Here is a 13,413-nt window from a genome sequence, read left to right on the forward strand (position 1 = left end):
AGGGTGATCGGGTTTCATTTGTCTCCAAGCATGTGATTGAGGTTTGAGCGAATGTCGGCTAAATTGATATCAGGTTTAGACACCTGCTAGGGCATGGGTGAGGGGACGGACTTGAAAATACAGGGTTAGAAGGATGATATCCTATACTGGCATACTTTCAAACCTACCTAGGTACAAGGTCTTGCTTCGTTGGCGCAAGTGTTCCTAGCCTTGGACCAAATACTGACCGAATAAAGCAAATTTAGAGAAGATTAAGAACCGGACACTCTTTTTAACTTATAACTCTTCGCAAGATTTAGGAAGATATTGGAATAAATACGTTAACTGATCATCACGCTTCCTGATTGCCAATAATTCCAGACATAATTCTATGCGCCTCAGGCAAGGATTGCAAGGCTTTTGGCAGTGATTAGAGGCATCTAGTAAACAGACTAAGTGATATCATTAACCTGGCAGTCTTTTATTTCTGGGCTTGTGTGATGAAAATAAAATATACAAACTAAAGAACTGATAGAGTAATATATATAAGCTTTGGAATGTTTTATTGTAAAAGGTGATTTCACATAATAAATTCACACTTGCATTCACTACTAGAGAGGGGAACCAAGAAGCTTTGGCAAGGGTAAGTAGGGTAGTTAAAAAGCATGCAACATCATTCTCCCCATATATTCAACAATAACTAGTTAACCAACCAACTAACTAACTATACGACATTGCTGACCAATCCTTCGAAAGTCATGCTCTATAACCGAGCACCTTAGGAAGTCTGAATTGCTTGTGCTACAGCGGACCGAGTCGAAGCCCCAAGAGTCGGAGTAGGCAAACAAGTAGACACTTTCAGACCCTGCATAAACGCCTGCAGACCAGTTGACTGCAGCGCGTCAGGTGCCTGACTTGGCAAGCTTCCAACATACGCATTGAAATTGTATAGGCCACAAGGACAAACATCCGCAATATCCATGGGAGAGTCGCCGCTTAGTACCGTTTTGCTGGCCCGGGTAAGTGAAAAGGATTGCTTGCCAAGCCCCATGTCAACTGAGAAGACATTTGCCCCAGTCCCGGCGTCGAAAGTCTTCGAGTGATTTCCTGAAGTCACGGTAAGAGAGCCGGCCTTTGTTAGCATCGTCACCACGAAGACGGAGTCGGTCATTGTCTCCCACCCGTTAGGGCGGCCTTCGAAGTAGTTCCCAGACTGGTTGTTGGCTGGCTGCATGGTGGTGTCGGTGGCATCACAATTGAGGTTACGAGGGGTGCGTCGATACCAGTAGTAGATCTCGTTGTTGGTAATGTATTTGTCGACAGTCTCGGCGCCATCATGATAAGCAGAAATGAAGGGTTTGGCCATGTCCATCCAGCCTCCGTGAGGCCTAATCTATTAGTATTTCCTACGAGTAATTTAAATGATTTGGGAAAGGATATACTTACATATCATTGACCCACTTGGAAGAGCCGTCATCGGTATGGGGTGAGTGTAAAGGTCCGATGTAGTGAGACTCGCCGTAGTCATTCCAGCTAACAACCTCAATGAAGCGAGGTTTAAGCTGTAGGATCTCGTTCCATCGCTCGAACCAGAGGATATCGGATGGGAAAACCCAGTTCTTGCTATAGGATACCTCCGGGCCGAAGTGCGTCGAAAACCAGGGAGACACGGCTGCAGCCATCAGCATGGTCTACAACAATACACGGGTAGCTAGTAGGGGTATGGGTCCGTACGGGCAATGTAGTTGCTATCACCTAGGGCTTTCAGGTATGCCTGGTCTCCTTCCTGGACGGTCACATTTCCAGTTGCATCAGGGGCCTTGTTGTTTCCATTGTTCGGCCAAGCCATCCTAACGAATATAATATTTAGTAGTTCCTATAAATACACAACTCTAGAACGAGTTACTTACCAATTAAGCGCTCCGTCAATCTTACTAAAGTCCGTCTTCATCTCCGGATGAAAGTTTGGGGCAAAGAAAAGCTCCTCTCCTGCCGAAGACCGCATTGTGGCCACATCCAGCTGATCTCCAGCAAACGAGGAAACAAAGGTTTTCCCATCGACCTTAAGCTGGGCGGGCAGAGCGGCATACTGCTTAATTTTCTGTCCAATTTCAGCAGCCTGTGAGTCCGCATGCCACCAGTTGAAATCGAAGGAAATGAACACCTTCATCTCGTTATTGGCAGCTGATTGGTAGGCTAGTTGTAACTGTGCATCCGTATACGGATCCACACCGATGTTCAAAGCAAAGGCATCAATTCCAAGAGATTTTGCACGTTTCATGTCATCGTCATAGTCAGAGGCACTACCGCGATTGCTCACGACTCCGATCTAAGAGCGTCAGTGACAATAATAGGAACAAGACAGCCAATATACATACCATGAAATGGGCAAAGACAAGACGGCTGGAGTTATCCGTACGTGCTATATGGTTTGTATGCAAGCCAATGGAGCGTGCATGTACAGCCCCGGGAATGACAACAGCGAGTAGGGAAAGAAGGAGAGATAGCATATTGTTCTACAATGCTTTTTGCTGAAAGTGTGGTACCTCAGTATGGTTCTCCAAAGAATTGATTCGACTTGGACTGTGTCCCAATGGGGTATTCTAACTTCAGAAACTTGTGAAATAGATAGAGATCGTTAGTAGAAACAGTCAATTGTCGGGTCATCGTAAAGACTCTCGCTCAAGCGACTCTTATTGAGCAAATTTTTCTCTTTTTCTACTCCAGTGTACTCTGGTACAAGCTCTGTATAAAGTTCTACAGGCGGGAGTAGTATGATAGATTCGCGTGATGGATATAGCTGACCCGGATCCTGGAGATCGACAAGGCCAACTTGAATCTTTCACAGGCTAAAGTTAAGGATCATTACATCTTATTACCCCGGTCAGTTAATAGAGGCATATTTGCGTCTTCATCTGCAACCCCACGAGGTCTTGAGTCCGGGGAATGTGGGGGTCACACGATCGCTTCCGGAAGTATTGCATATTTCAGCGACTATTTCCGGCAGAGAGACAAGGGAAAACAAGATTTATGACGGAGATACTCCCGAACTGGATGGTGCATCTGAATTGTTCTGTTATTATATGCCCTCTAGGGTTAGTGACTAATGATGCCCGGTGTCGGGCGATGTATATACCTTATGGGAAAACAGGGGGTTTTTGACATAGTGGATCTATTATAGATGCACAATGGAAAATTAGAAATATGTCTTTAAACGTTATACAGGATCAGGATTCATCGTACCTAAAGTAGGTTATGTATTAATAAAGAAACATAGATTTTAAAAGGAATATGCCTAAGAAGACATATCATTAGTAGTGCACTTCAAGTTGATGTTCTTACTTCCATATTAGGAAATCCAGCGGAGTATAAACCCCCCCCTCTTCTTTTGCATCTTTCTCCTCTCTACCTCCCTCCGAACCCAACAATAGTGATTTGCGTTGTCCTCTGCTTGTTGAAAACCGAGAATCGGCCGTTTGCTGGCTTCAATGAGCACTGTAGCTTGATTTGTATAGCCTTGAATCGATCGAAGTCTAGTGCCTATCTTGATAGTCTCGTTTCTAAGGTGTTGGTATAAGAACAGTTCCGCAGCACCCACCCGAGCTTTCTTTGCCCCGCCAATTTCCGCTTCTTTTCATTGGGGGGAAACATGCTCGTATACCGTCTTTATTCTACCAAGATTGCATCAGCTGCGCTCATATCAATTGATGTCACCAGTTCAGTCTTCCCTGACCAAATACCGTCGAGTGTAGCTAAACCTGCGGGAATACCGCACCAGGAAGAGGAAATGATTCAAGTCCTTGGCCATGCATACAACAGTCCGACTCGCAGTCGGTGTCGCATCTGCGCGCGTGGCGCTGCAGACTCCGTAAGCCGCGGGCATCCAGATGGTCGAGCCAGCTACTGTACCAATCCAGAAACTCCGGAATCGAGTCGAACCGCAGCCGGCGGCCGTACAGCACTCGCGGGCCCCAGGTGTTCGGCTCGGGGTCCAGAAATACCACCCGCCACGCCCAGTCCTGGATCCGTGGGGCGTCCGGAATCTGTTCTGTGTTTAGCTTCGCATCCCCCCGCTGCTGGCAGTAGAGATAGGTACTATACCACCCCGGCCTTCACCTCCAGTTCCTCAGCGTGGAGACCCACACTCACCATCGACTTATTAACCAGATCCCCCATCACCCCGTCCCCCGCCAGGTCTTTCTCCAGATTCTGGTGCGCCCGGGCGCCTCCCGCCCGTCCTCAGCCACCCATGCCTCGGCCTGCCGCTGGAAGACGTGCTGGAGGGTATCTAGGAACAGCTCGCGGGCTGTGTCGGTCCGCAGGCGCGGCGGGATCACCCCGTCCATGGCAACCGGGAGGCAGGTGTCAGCCACCGCAGGGATGTCCACCAACCGGAGGATCTAATTCTCCCGGCGGGCTTCGTCTGCACCGTCGCCATGCTCGGACAGCGCCGCATTCTCATTGATCATGTCGTCGAAATGGCGGTAGTCCATCATCTTGCGGAATTTGGCGCGTTCGGTCGCCAGGCCCCGGGCTTCGATCTCATCGATGGGGTCCTGCATGAACTTGCGGTTTGCCACGGCCATCCGGGTCCGGAATCGCTCCAGAGCCTGGTGTATGACCTGTTCCGTGTCCACGAGAGACGCCATCCTTGGAGAAAAAGTGGTTTTTTTCTTTCTTTCCTTCTTTTTTTTTTTTCGTTTCGCGCCGGAAAAGTGAAGCAGGATTTGTTCGCTAGTTATTTTTCTTTTTACTGGCCGGCTTTTGCAGGTTTATACGGGAGGTTCTTTATTAGGCAAAAAAGGTCTTGGGGAGAAAGCTCAAGGAGAGATAGAGCGTGCTAAAAGCACCTCAGGTATTACTATAAATTAAAAAACAGGGCGGCAACGCGGAGGAGCTACTCCGTAATCAGATCAGGGAAGGTATAGTTAGTTATTTGATTTTATACTCCGTATACTAAAACTAATGCACTAACTAGGTATATATCAGACTGTGTAACCTGAATTTTATTACTTTATAATAGTTTTATATTTATCTTGTTTTTTGTTGGAGTGCTGCACTCAGTGAATGCAACCAGCACCACCATAAAGCAGATAGCGACACGTGACTACCCAGTGTATTTAAGCCACCGTTTCCTTCTAGATCTCCATGCTTCTTCCAAGCATCTCTCCTTCTCTCTATTTCCTAGTTAGACCCAATTGAATCCATTTCGGTCAACTTTCTACCGTCATAGTTTGACGACCTCTCATCATTTTTTAACTTTTATGTTTTCATTTCTTTATTTTTTAATTAGTGCCTGCTTTTCCTCTAATCTCCGAAATCTACTTTGATCCTTTGTCACAGCTCTCTGGAAGGGACGCCTTCATGAGGAATTCTGTGTATAATTTAATATTATAGCTGATTGACAATATATATCTTATCATCAACATCCAAGATCACTTTCCCACCTTCAACTTTTGTCTTGTTGATGGTGATATATTTACAGGTAACATACCTAATCTAGGTAGGTACCTACACCAACCCTCCCAGGTAAAGAATCAATCACAAACTTATTCAACGAACTCAGATAAATGGTGGTCCTTCCAAAAACAAAGAAATAATATCAACATGAAAACACAACAAACATAGGTTAGGTATACAATAAAATGAAAGGCTTTCCTAAGTGGATAAAGGGTTATGAAACCAGGAGCTACTTACTGAGATAGTATGTCACGCAACCATTCTGGCCTGAGTAGACAAATATCCCGCCATAGTAGGTAGCATTCATAATAGGATCATCACGACTCCAAGATCTCCTGGATCCAGGTTAGGATATCGGCGCGGGTGTGGCAACCGGTCTCTACTATGTATATTGTTCGCAAGTACTAGGTACATAAGTACATACTTGGACTTGAACTTCTTGTAACTATTAGATTATCTATCTAAGGTACATAAGTATATAGATAAATTACTTCATATTCTAGAGATTTGAGTTATAACTGAACCGTGGTTGAAAAAATTAGACATGCTATGCTTTCTTTGAAAGGATATGACCACAACTTCACAAATATTTAAATCTATAAGGTATTATCTACGATATTTTATTGAGTATACTATAGCTCCACCTTTGCCCCCGAAATATCAACATGATACCTACGAAACACGGTAGATCCACCAGGGCAAAAACCCCCGGTTTCCCCGTCAGGTAGTATACGCGCCGATAATTTAAGCCGAATAGATCTCGAAGCGCCTGCTCTCGCATATAATGATCTGGCAATCCCCACGACGTTTGGTTTCAAGTCCATGGTTAGGCTTTCAATTGATATATAATACCTTTTTGTTATATTCACAGCGATGGGTTTCTTCACTCGATGCTGTGCGGCGGCCCTTCTCCTGGCTGGCGCACTCCCAGCCTATACACTACCAACACTCGGTAACCACCAAAGCAGGGCCATTGCTCCTTACTCGAGCAAAAACTCGACTAGATATGTCGCAGCTCATTTTATGGTAGATGTTCCATCCTAGTTTGATTACACTAGACTAACGTGGCCGAAGCTGGGTGTTGTAGAGAGCTATACGGTTGAAGATTGGAAAGGCGATATGAATCTGGCCAAAGAGATTGGCATCGATGCATTTGCACTCAACTGTGCGAGTATTGACTCGTATACACCCAAGCAGTTAGCAAATGCATACGAAGCGGCCTCTCAGGTTGACTTCAAAGTGTTCATCTCCTTCGACTTTGCGTACTGGTCCGATGACAATACCGCGCAAGTTACCGCGTACATGCAGAACTATAGCTCCCATCCTGCGCAGTTACAGTACAACGGCGCCGCTCTGGTTAGTACTTTTATCGGAGACAGCTTCAAATGGCAACCTGTCAAAACTGCGACCCAACTTTCTGTCAAAAGTGCTAGACAGCGTTCGATTGTCGTGGTGCCAAATATCCGGAATCCCTCCTGGGCCGGCGCTGAAAACACTAATGACATTGACGGAGCCTTCTCGTGGTACGCCTGGCCCACCGACGGCGATAACAGTATTGTCCCTGGGCCCATGACAACTGTGTGGGATGAGAGGTTTCTGAAAAATCTTGGGGATAAGGTTTACATGGCGCGTAAGTTAAGCGCCTTTACTGCTTTCTTTGTTATAGTTGGTTGTTGGTTTCAGCCACCAAATCTCTTTCTTTATTGTTTAATGAACAGGATGCTAAGTTGAAACACTACAGCTGTTTCACCTTGGTTTTCAACACACTTTGACTCAAAAAACTGGGTTTTCATTTGCGAAGACCTTATCACCGTCCGATGGGAGCAAATGCTATCTATGCAACCAGATCTCATTGAGATTATAACATGGAATGGTGCGTTTACCCCCACTACCCCCACTTCAAAAAAAAAAAAAAAGGATTGTTAATAGTATTCGCAAATGCTTACCACCATCAACAGACTACGGCGAATCCCACTATATTGGTCCCTACTCTACCGCTCACTCTGATGACGGCTCATCGCAATGGGCAAAGGGATTCCCCCATGACGGCTGGCGTATTATCTCTAAGCCATACATCGCCGCATACAAGTCAGGCGCAAAGACTCCTGTTGTCGAATCAGATCAGATGGTGTACTGGCACAGACCTACTCCTAAGGGTGTGACCTGTTCCAAGGACCCGGTTGGTCCGCCGAATGGGGTCCACATGCTCTCGGACAGTATCTTCGTCACAACCCTGCTTACCGAACCGGCTGTGTTGACAGTGACTAGCGGCTCTCAGAGCGCGGTTTCGGTTGATGTGGCCGCTGGGATTGTGACGACTAATTTCACCATGGGAGTTGGTAAGCAGTCTTTCTCTGTTACTCGGAGTGGAAAGGAGATTATGGGAGGGGAGGGAGGGCTGGAGATCAAGGATAGTTGCGACTACTATAACTTTAACGCTTATGTTGGGTCGTTCAACGCTACGAAGACTGGGCGGCTAGGGGATGGCCGATGTAGGTGAGGGTGGGTTGAAAAAGATACAGAGTATTTGTTATGATTAGACACGATTATTTCACTGTACATATTAAGGGGTCATGTTCTTCTATTCTATATCAATTCTATGCACATTTTCTCCTTCACTATTGAAAAGTCCCTGTAGAGAATAGCATAGAGCTAAGATAAAATAATATCCTATGATAGTCACCGATCACAAGAGACATTTAGATGGAGGATAAGATAGATCTCTTTCCATCATTAAGCGGCATTCGGTTATAATATTACGGAGTACTGACGCACTGAATGCCCTGTGTATAGGAATACGGTTTGAGATGGATCATCACACTTGTGCTATTCCAAATTAAAGGCTCTACTTCAGATTACGCCACTCTTGGTCCTAGCAATTATGTAGAGTAAAGGAGGAGATTCCCTGCATGACTGGTGATCATATCTCTATCTGTATATCACGTCAATTGGAATGTCAAGGCACCGCATGCCTTGGACTGTTGGCCATGAAATATCGTACTCTATGGCATATGCAACAGAGACTCAAATTAGGTGGGTAAGATCGAGATATACCCAAATAACCACAAATAATCCTTTCCAAGCAATTCCAGATCCTGTCCAGAAGAGCGGCAATATCCCAATCAAGAGAGATTACCATACTCCGTAGTAGCGCCAGCTGGACTTGACGGGGAATGAATAGATTGGGTGCATTTAACTAATGAGCAAAGAACTTTATTTGTGGGAGTAACAATAACTCTTGTGTTTTGAAACAGCCCTACTTTTAATCAGAAACCAATAATATTTATTCTTGTACTCTATTATTTCAACGGGCGCTAAAAAAGATCCAGGTACCTGAGGTCCTATGGAAGGTACCTAACGGAGCCCGAGAGTGGTGGGCCCCTCCTGGTGATTGGAACGGCGCTTCGGGTAAATGGCTGCTCCGGTAAGAGGGCCATATCCTTCCTATCCTCCTCTTATTATTCTTAGTTAGGACAACCATCACAGTTAGCAGAGTTATTCAACACTAGCCGCATAAGAATATCGTTTTTCATTCGTTCTCATCTACTATCTTTACAGTAGTAGCTGGATCCTTCCATCTGGGGCTCTCATTACGCACGAAAGTAATCCTATTCGTCCTCATCATGGTGGTCAACCTGTGTTACCTACACAGTACTCCGTATAGTACGGAGTAGGCACGCAGCCAGAAAAGAACCCAACGATTCGGCGTGGAATTTCTTGTGGTTCAGCTCGCTGCAGTTATACGAGTGTGCTTAATGCCGTAAAGAAAGTGACTACCACTTGAATTTTTGCAAGCGCCATCTGGGAGGAGTATCAGACGGAATGATTGTGAACGGCCCCCATTAATTGGCGGGTGCCATTTCATGATGGAGTACCTCGCAGGGATTGTGTTTGCAGCCCTGTCAAGGCCCACGTCTGAGCGCGATCATGCCCGACGTCGCCAATGTTAAGAAGCTGGCAAAGAGGGGCTGTGTATGTACCCATTCAGCCCGGCGGCAAAGTGAAGCTCTCCATGAAATGACTGCCTGTTCCTGTGCTCAATAAATGTCTTGGAGCAGCCCTTATAGAGCCGACAACGACAATAGAAAATACATTTGCAGACCGGTTTTCAAAGGAGGCAATAAACAGTTGCCCCTGGCTCGGTAGTGAGCATGTCAGACCCTGCGAGATACACCATAGGCTGGATTTGTGCCATACTCACCGAATATGTTGCCGCAAAAGTAACCCTAGATGAAACACACGAAAAACCAGCTTCCCTGTCACCAAATGATACGAACAACTACACGTTAGGCAAAATTGGGAAACACAACGTCGTTATCGCCGTTTTGCCAGATGGAGAATATGGACCAGATTCTGCCGCCAGCGTGGCAACGAGCATGCTGCGCAGCTTCCCTAACATCAGAATTGGCCTTATGGTCGGGACCGGTGGCGGGGTACCTAGTGAACAGCATGACATTCGTCTGGGCGATATTGTTGTGAGTGCGCCTTGCGGTGGTACGAGTGGTGTGTTCCAATACGACTTTGGCAAGTCCATCCAGGGCCAGGGCTTTGTGCATACACGGTTCCTCAACCAGCCCCCTACTGTACTGCGCACTGCGATCACAGAGATCCAGGCACGGTATGAGATCGAGGGACATCGGCTTGTGGAGACTGTCAACGAACTGATAAACAAACACCCGACGCTACGACAAAAATACGAACGACCACAGTCAAGCACCGACAGGCTATTTAAATCTCAAGTGACTCATCACGCAGGAGGCTGTGGAATTTGCGCGAAAAACCCCTTGGATTTAGTATCGCGACGCGAGCGAACCGAGAATGACGATAACCCTACCATACACTACGGCCTGATTGCTTCTGCCAACCAGCTGATGGAAGATGCTTTGATTCGAGATCGGCTAGCAGCAGAGAAAAACGTTCTTTGTTTTGAAACGGTAGCCGCAGGGCTGGTGAACGATTTTCCCTGTCTGGTTATTCGAGGCATATATAACTACTCGGATTCTCACAAGAGTAATGAGTGGCAGGGGTATGCGGCTATGGTGGCGGCTGCCTACGCCAAAGACTTGTTGCGTGAAATCATACCGAACACGGTCGAGGCTGAGAAGAGGATCGGTGGCATTCTTTCTGGTTAGTTGGGCAGCCCAATACCCATTCACTATATTAATAATAACCGATGCAATAATGATAGGTCTCCAGGATGTAGCGGAAGAGCACAAAAACATTTCACAGAAACAGCTTGATTTACAGGAAAATGAAGTCAAGCAGAGGTTGTTCGACAGGCAATTAGAGTGCCTTCGTCTGTTCCGTCTCACCTCCAGCGCCGACGACACTACATATGAGTGGTACAAGGATCGTGTGCAAGCTCGAGTTCCAGGCACGTGTGAATGGTTCTTAAAGCATGAGACTTTCCACCAGTGGCTAGAACAAGATTCTGGGCTGTTGCTGGTGTCAGCGGACCCAGGCTGTGGAAAATCTGTCCTGACTAAATATCTGATTGATGAAAACCTGCTACGTTCAGAAACAATCTGCTACTTCTTTTTCAAGTCTCAAGACCAGGATACAGTCCGCCAAGCACTTTGTGCTCTGCTCCACCAACTCTTCATCCGAAAGCCGCTCTTGATCGAATATGCTATGCCAGAATTCGAGAATAACGGGCGTGATATGATCAATTCGACAATATCTCTCTGGACTATTCTGGAAAACGCAATACGAGATCCACAGGCCGGACCTATAACCATTGTTCTCGATGCCCTGGATGAATGTACTGAGTTTGAGATTTCAGGCCTGATACCAAGGATAAAGAGTCAATTCCGCAACAGCCACTCAGGTTATAGCAGGTTAAAGTACCTTTTCACAAGCCGGCCATATGAACAGATCATGGGAAAGTTCCAGAGCCTACTAGAATCATTCCCCTATGTTCGTATACCAGGAGAAGAGGAGTCGACACAGATTAGTCAAGAAGTCAAACTTGTTATCGAGGATCGGGTCGAGCGGCTAGCGCGAGAGAAGGATCTCTCAGACCAGGTGAAACATCACTTAAGAAAGAAATTGCTCGACATTTCGCACCGTACCTATCTCTGGGTATACCTTGTTTTCGACTACCTAGAGAGAGAACATTTTAAAAAAACACCAAAAGGGATCGATGACACTATCGCGACCCTACCCAGAAATATCTATGAGGCATATGAGCAGATTCTTAAGAAGTCAAAGCAAGACCACAGAGTTCGGAAGGCCTTGAGCATGATTTTGGCAGCAAACCGGCCATTGACCGTCTCTGAAATGAATGTGGCATTAAATGTTGACAGGGAATCAAAGTCTCTTCATGACCTTGATCTAGAGGAAGATAAAGACTTCAGGTCCCGCCTCCGAAATTGGTGTGGATTATTCGTGTCAATCCATCATGATAAGGTTTATTTTCTTCATGAAACTGCTCGAGAATTCCTGCTTGTACAGACGCCGGCCCCACCACCCACAATTCCTTCAGAGTCGCGTTGGTATCATTCCATCAGCAGCCAGGACGCACATAGAGTTCTTGCGGAAGTCTGCGTGTTGTATCTTGACATTCTTAACAATGAATCTTTTCTCGATGCAAAGAGAGAAGATCATCAATTACTCGACTTGTATACTTTCTTGGATTACTCGGCAAAAAATTGGGGTGCCCATTACCTTGAAGCTAGCTCTAGCATGTGTGCTGACTTAATTTCTTCTGCGTTAAGCATATGTGATCCAAAATCAAGGAGCTGGTCTGCGTGGTTCAAGACTTATCGAGAGAGTAAAGACCGGGGCCCCCCTAACACCTTCACCAGCCTCATGATATCATCCTATTTTGGACATGTAGATATTGTCAGGCTGCTGCTTGAGCAGTATACTAACATAGAATCCAAGGATACTTTTGGACAAACACCACTATCATGGGCAGCTAGGAATGGGCATGAGAGTGTTATCAGACTGCTGCTTGAGCAGAATGCTCATATGGAATCCAAGGATACTTATAGACGAACACCACTATCATGGGCAGTTAAGAAGGGGCATGAGGATATTATTAGGGTGCTACTTAGGCAGAATGCTGATATAGAATCTAAGGTTAATTACCATGAGTAAACAGCAAGTTAAAAAGATTATAGAGTATCTTGAAAGTAAAGTACTATACTATTTATTTTCTTTTTTCCCTTATAATAAAGGATTATTTAATAAACTCTTATATATTCTAGTCTCTTTTTAAAATAAGGGCCTGGGCTACTAAATTTATTTATTTATTATAGAGATACTTTATCAATTTCTAGCTCTAGCTTGCCAAAGACTGATATCATGATGATATTTATAGGCATGGTAATTTTTAAATTATTTCTATATAATTTCCTTATTTTTAGGTGATCAATTCATGCTAATACTCTATAATTTTAATCATTATCTACTGATCTAAGGGGTTTATAGCAGAATTCTTTATTCACAGGAAACATGCTACTACTTAATAGAGCCAGGATTAAACAACGCCCCATTCTTAGCTGGTACTACAAAGGGACACATCTACAGTTCACTAGCAGAATATTTACTCAGGCAAGTCGTCCTCCGAGGAGGCCATCAATCTTCTCCCATGGCCGCATCCCAGCCCTAGTTCTATGGTGTCAAACCGGCAGGAGGACAAACGTATGTCTTGATGCCGGGGTCGTCTGCAACATGTGAGTTTCGCTGTGTCAACTATTTGGATCCCTAATTACCGTCAATTCCAGGGCTTTCGCGGTAAGTATGCGAGCTACTAGAACAGCTTGGGCTAACAGGCTCGGTGAGGCTTTCCATCCAGCGGTTAACGGGGGTTTCTTTAGTCTGGGAAGACTGTTTTACTTCCTCCATCCTCTGATTTCTCGGCCTCAGAAGGTCTGATCTCGCTCGTACCATCATTCTGAGGGTTTCTTTGAGGAACATTTTGTCTCTGGCCATAGGAAGATGACAATCTCGCTTGAGATGTTGAATGTG

The 13,413-nt window shown here is 45.6% G+C and overlaps 5 protein-coding genes across 5 annotated transcripts; 2 read left to right on the forward strand and 3 right to left on the reverse strand.

Annotated features, from left to right (window-relative positions):
- Nucleotides 1-629: 629 nt before the first annotated feature.
- On the reverse strand, nt 630-2,414 carry P175DRAFT_0451023 (glycoside hydrolase family 71 protein). The gene is made up of 5 exons (XM_040894477.1): nt 2,358-2,414; nt 1,890-2,308; nt 1,714-1,829; nt 1,426-1,651; nt 630-1,367 (listed from the first exon to the last, which is right to left on the reverse strand). Exons 1-5 carry the CDS (start codon nt 2,358-2,360, stop codon nt 758-760), a joined length of 1,374 nt encoding a protein of 457 aa, XP_040756312.1. The 5' UTR covers nt 2,361-2,414; the 3' UTR covers nt 630-757.
- Nucleotides 2,415-3,731: 1,317 nt separating this feature from the next.
- P175DRAFT_0427512 (uncharacterized protein) lies at nt 3,732-4,088 on the reverse strand (the record flags this gene model as incomplete). Its single annotated transcript, XM_040893245.1, has 1 exon — nt 3,732-4,088. A coding segment is annotated over one exon (357 nt), but the record flags the coding sequence as incomplete, so codon positions are not given.
- A 66-nt stretch (nt 4,089-4,154) lies between these two features.
- On the reverse strand, nt 4,155-4,628 carry P175DRAFT_0528440 (uncharacterized protein; the record flags this gene model as incomplete). The annotated part of the gene is made up of 2 exons (XM_040899615.1): nt 4,155-4,285; nt 4,409-4,628. 2 exons carry the CDS (start codon nt 4,626-4,628, stop codon nt 4,155-4,157), a joined length of 351 nt encoding a protein of 116 aa, XP_040756314.1.
- Nucleotides 4,629-6,246: 1,618 nt separating this feature from the next.
- On the forward strand, nt 6,247-8,241 carry P175DRAFT_0498027 (glycoside hydrolase family 71 protein). Its single transcript, XM_040896414.1, has 4 exons — nt 6,247-6,465; nt 6,514-7,069; nt 7,181-7,312; nt 7,398-8,241. Exons 1-4 carry the CDS (start codon nt 6,313-6,315, stop codon nt 7,937-7,939), a joined length of 1,383 nt encoding a protein of 460 aa, XP_040756315.1. The 5' UTR covers nt 6,247-6,312; the 3' UTR covers nt 7,940-8,241.
- Nucleotides 8,242-9,590: 1,349 nt separating this feature from the next.
- On the forward strand, nt 9,591-12,540 carry P175DRAFT_0425972 (uncharacterized protein; the record flags this gene model as incomplete). The annotated part of the gene is made up of 2 exons (XM_040893138.1): nt 9,591-10,566; nt 10,628-12,540. The coding sequence occupies 2 exons, from the start codon at nt 9,591-9,593 to the stop codon at nt 12,538-12,540; spliced, it is 2,889 nt and encodes a 962-aa protein (XP_040756316.1).
- Between the last annotated feature and the right edge of the window lie 873 nt (nt 12,541-13,413).

Source organism: Aspergillus ochraceoroseus (genome assembly GCF_002846915.1).
Source record: "Aspergillus ochraceoroseus IBT 24754 chromosome Unknown P175scaffold_1, whole genome shotgun sequence".
Taxonomy (NCBI): Eukaryota; Fungi; Ascomycota; class Eurotiomycetes; order Eurotiales; family Aspergillaceae; genus Aspergillus; species Aspergillus ochraceoroseus.

What these genes read in the sequence shown, in the direction of transcription:
- P175DRAFT_0451023 (XM_040894477.1), bottom strand. An exon ending in TGATAGCAACTACATTGCCC is followed by an intron (nt 1,652 to 1,713) that starts GTACGGACCCAT and finishes TGATGGCTGCAG; the next exon opens with CCGTGTCTCCCTGGTTTTCG. An exon ending in TCCAAGTGGGTCAATGATAT is followed by an intron (nt 1,368 to 1,425) that starts GTAAGTATATCC and finishes CTAATAGATTAG; the next exon opens with GCCTCACGGAGGCTGGATGG.
- P175DRAFT_0498027 (XM_040896414.1), top strand. Translation starts at nt 6,313, where the DNA reads ATGGGTTTCTTCACTCGATGCTGTGCGGCGGCCCTTCTCCTGGCTGGC. An exon ending in ATGTCGCAGCTCATTTTATG is followed by an intron (nt 6,466 to 6,513) that starts GTAGATGTTCCA and finishes ACGTGGCCGAAG; the next exon opens with CTGGGTGTTGTAGAGAGCTA. An exon ending in GGATAAGGTTTACATGGCGC is followed by an intron (nt 7,070 to 7,180) that starts GTAAGTTAAGCG and finishes GAAACACTACAG; the next exon opens with CTGTTTCACCTTGGTTTTCA.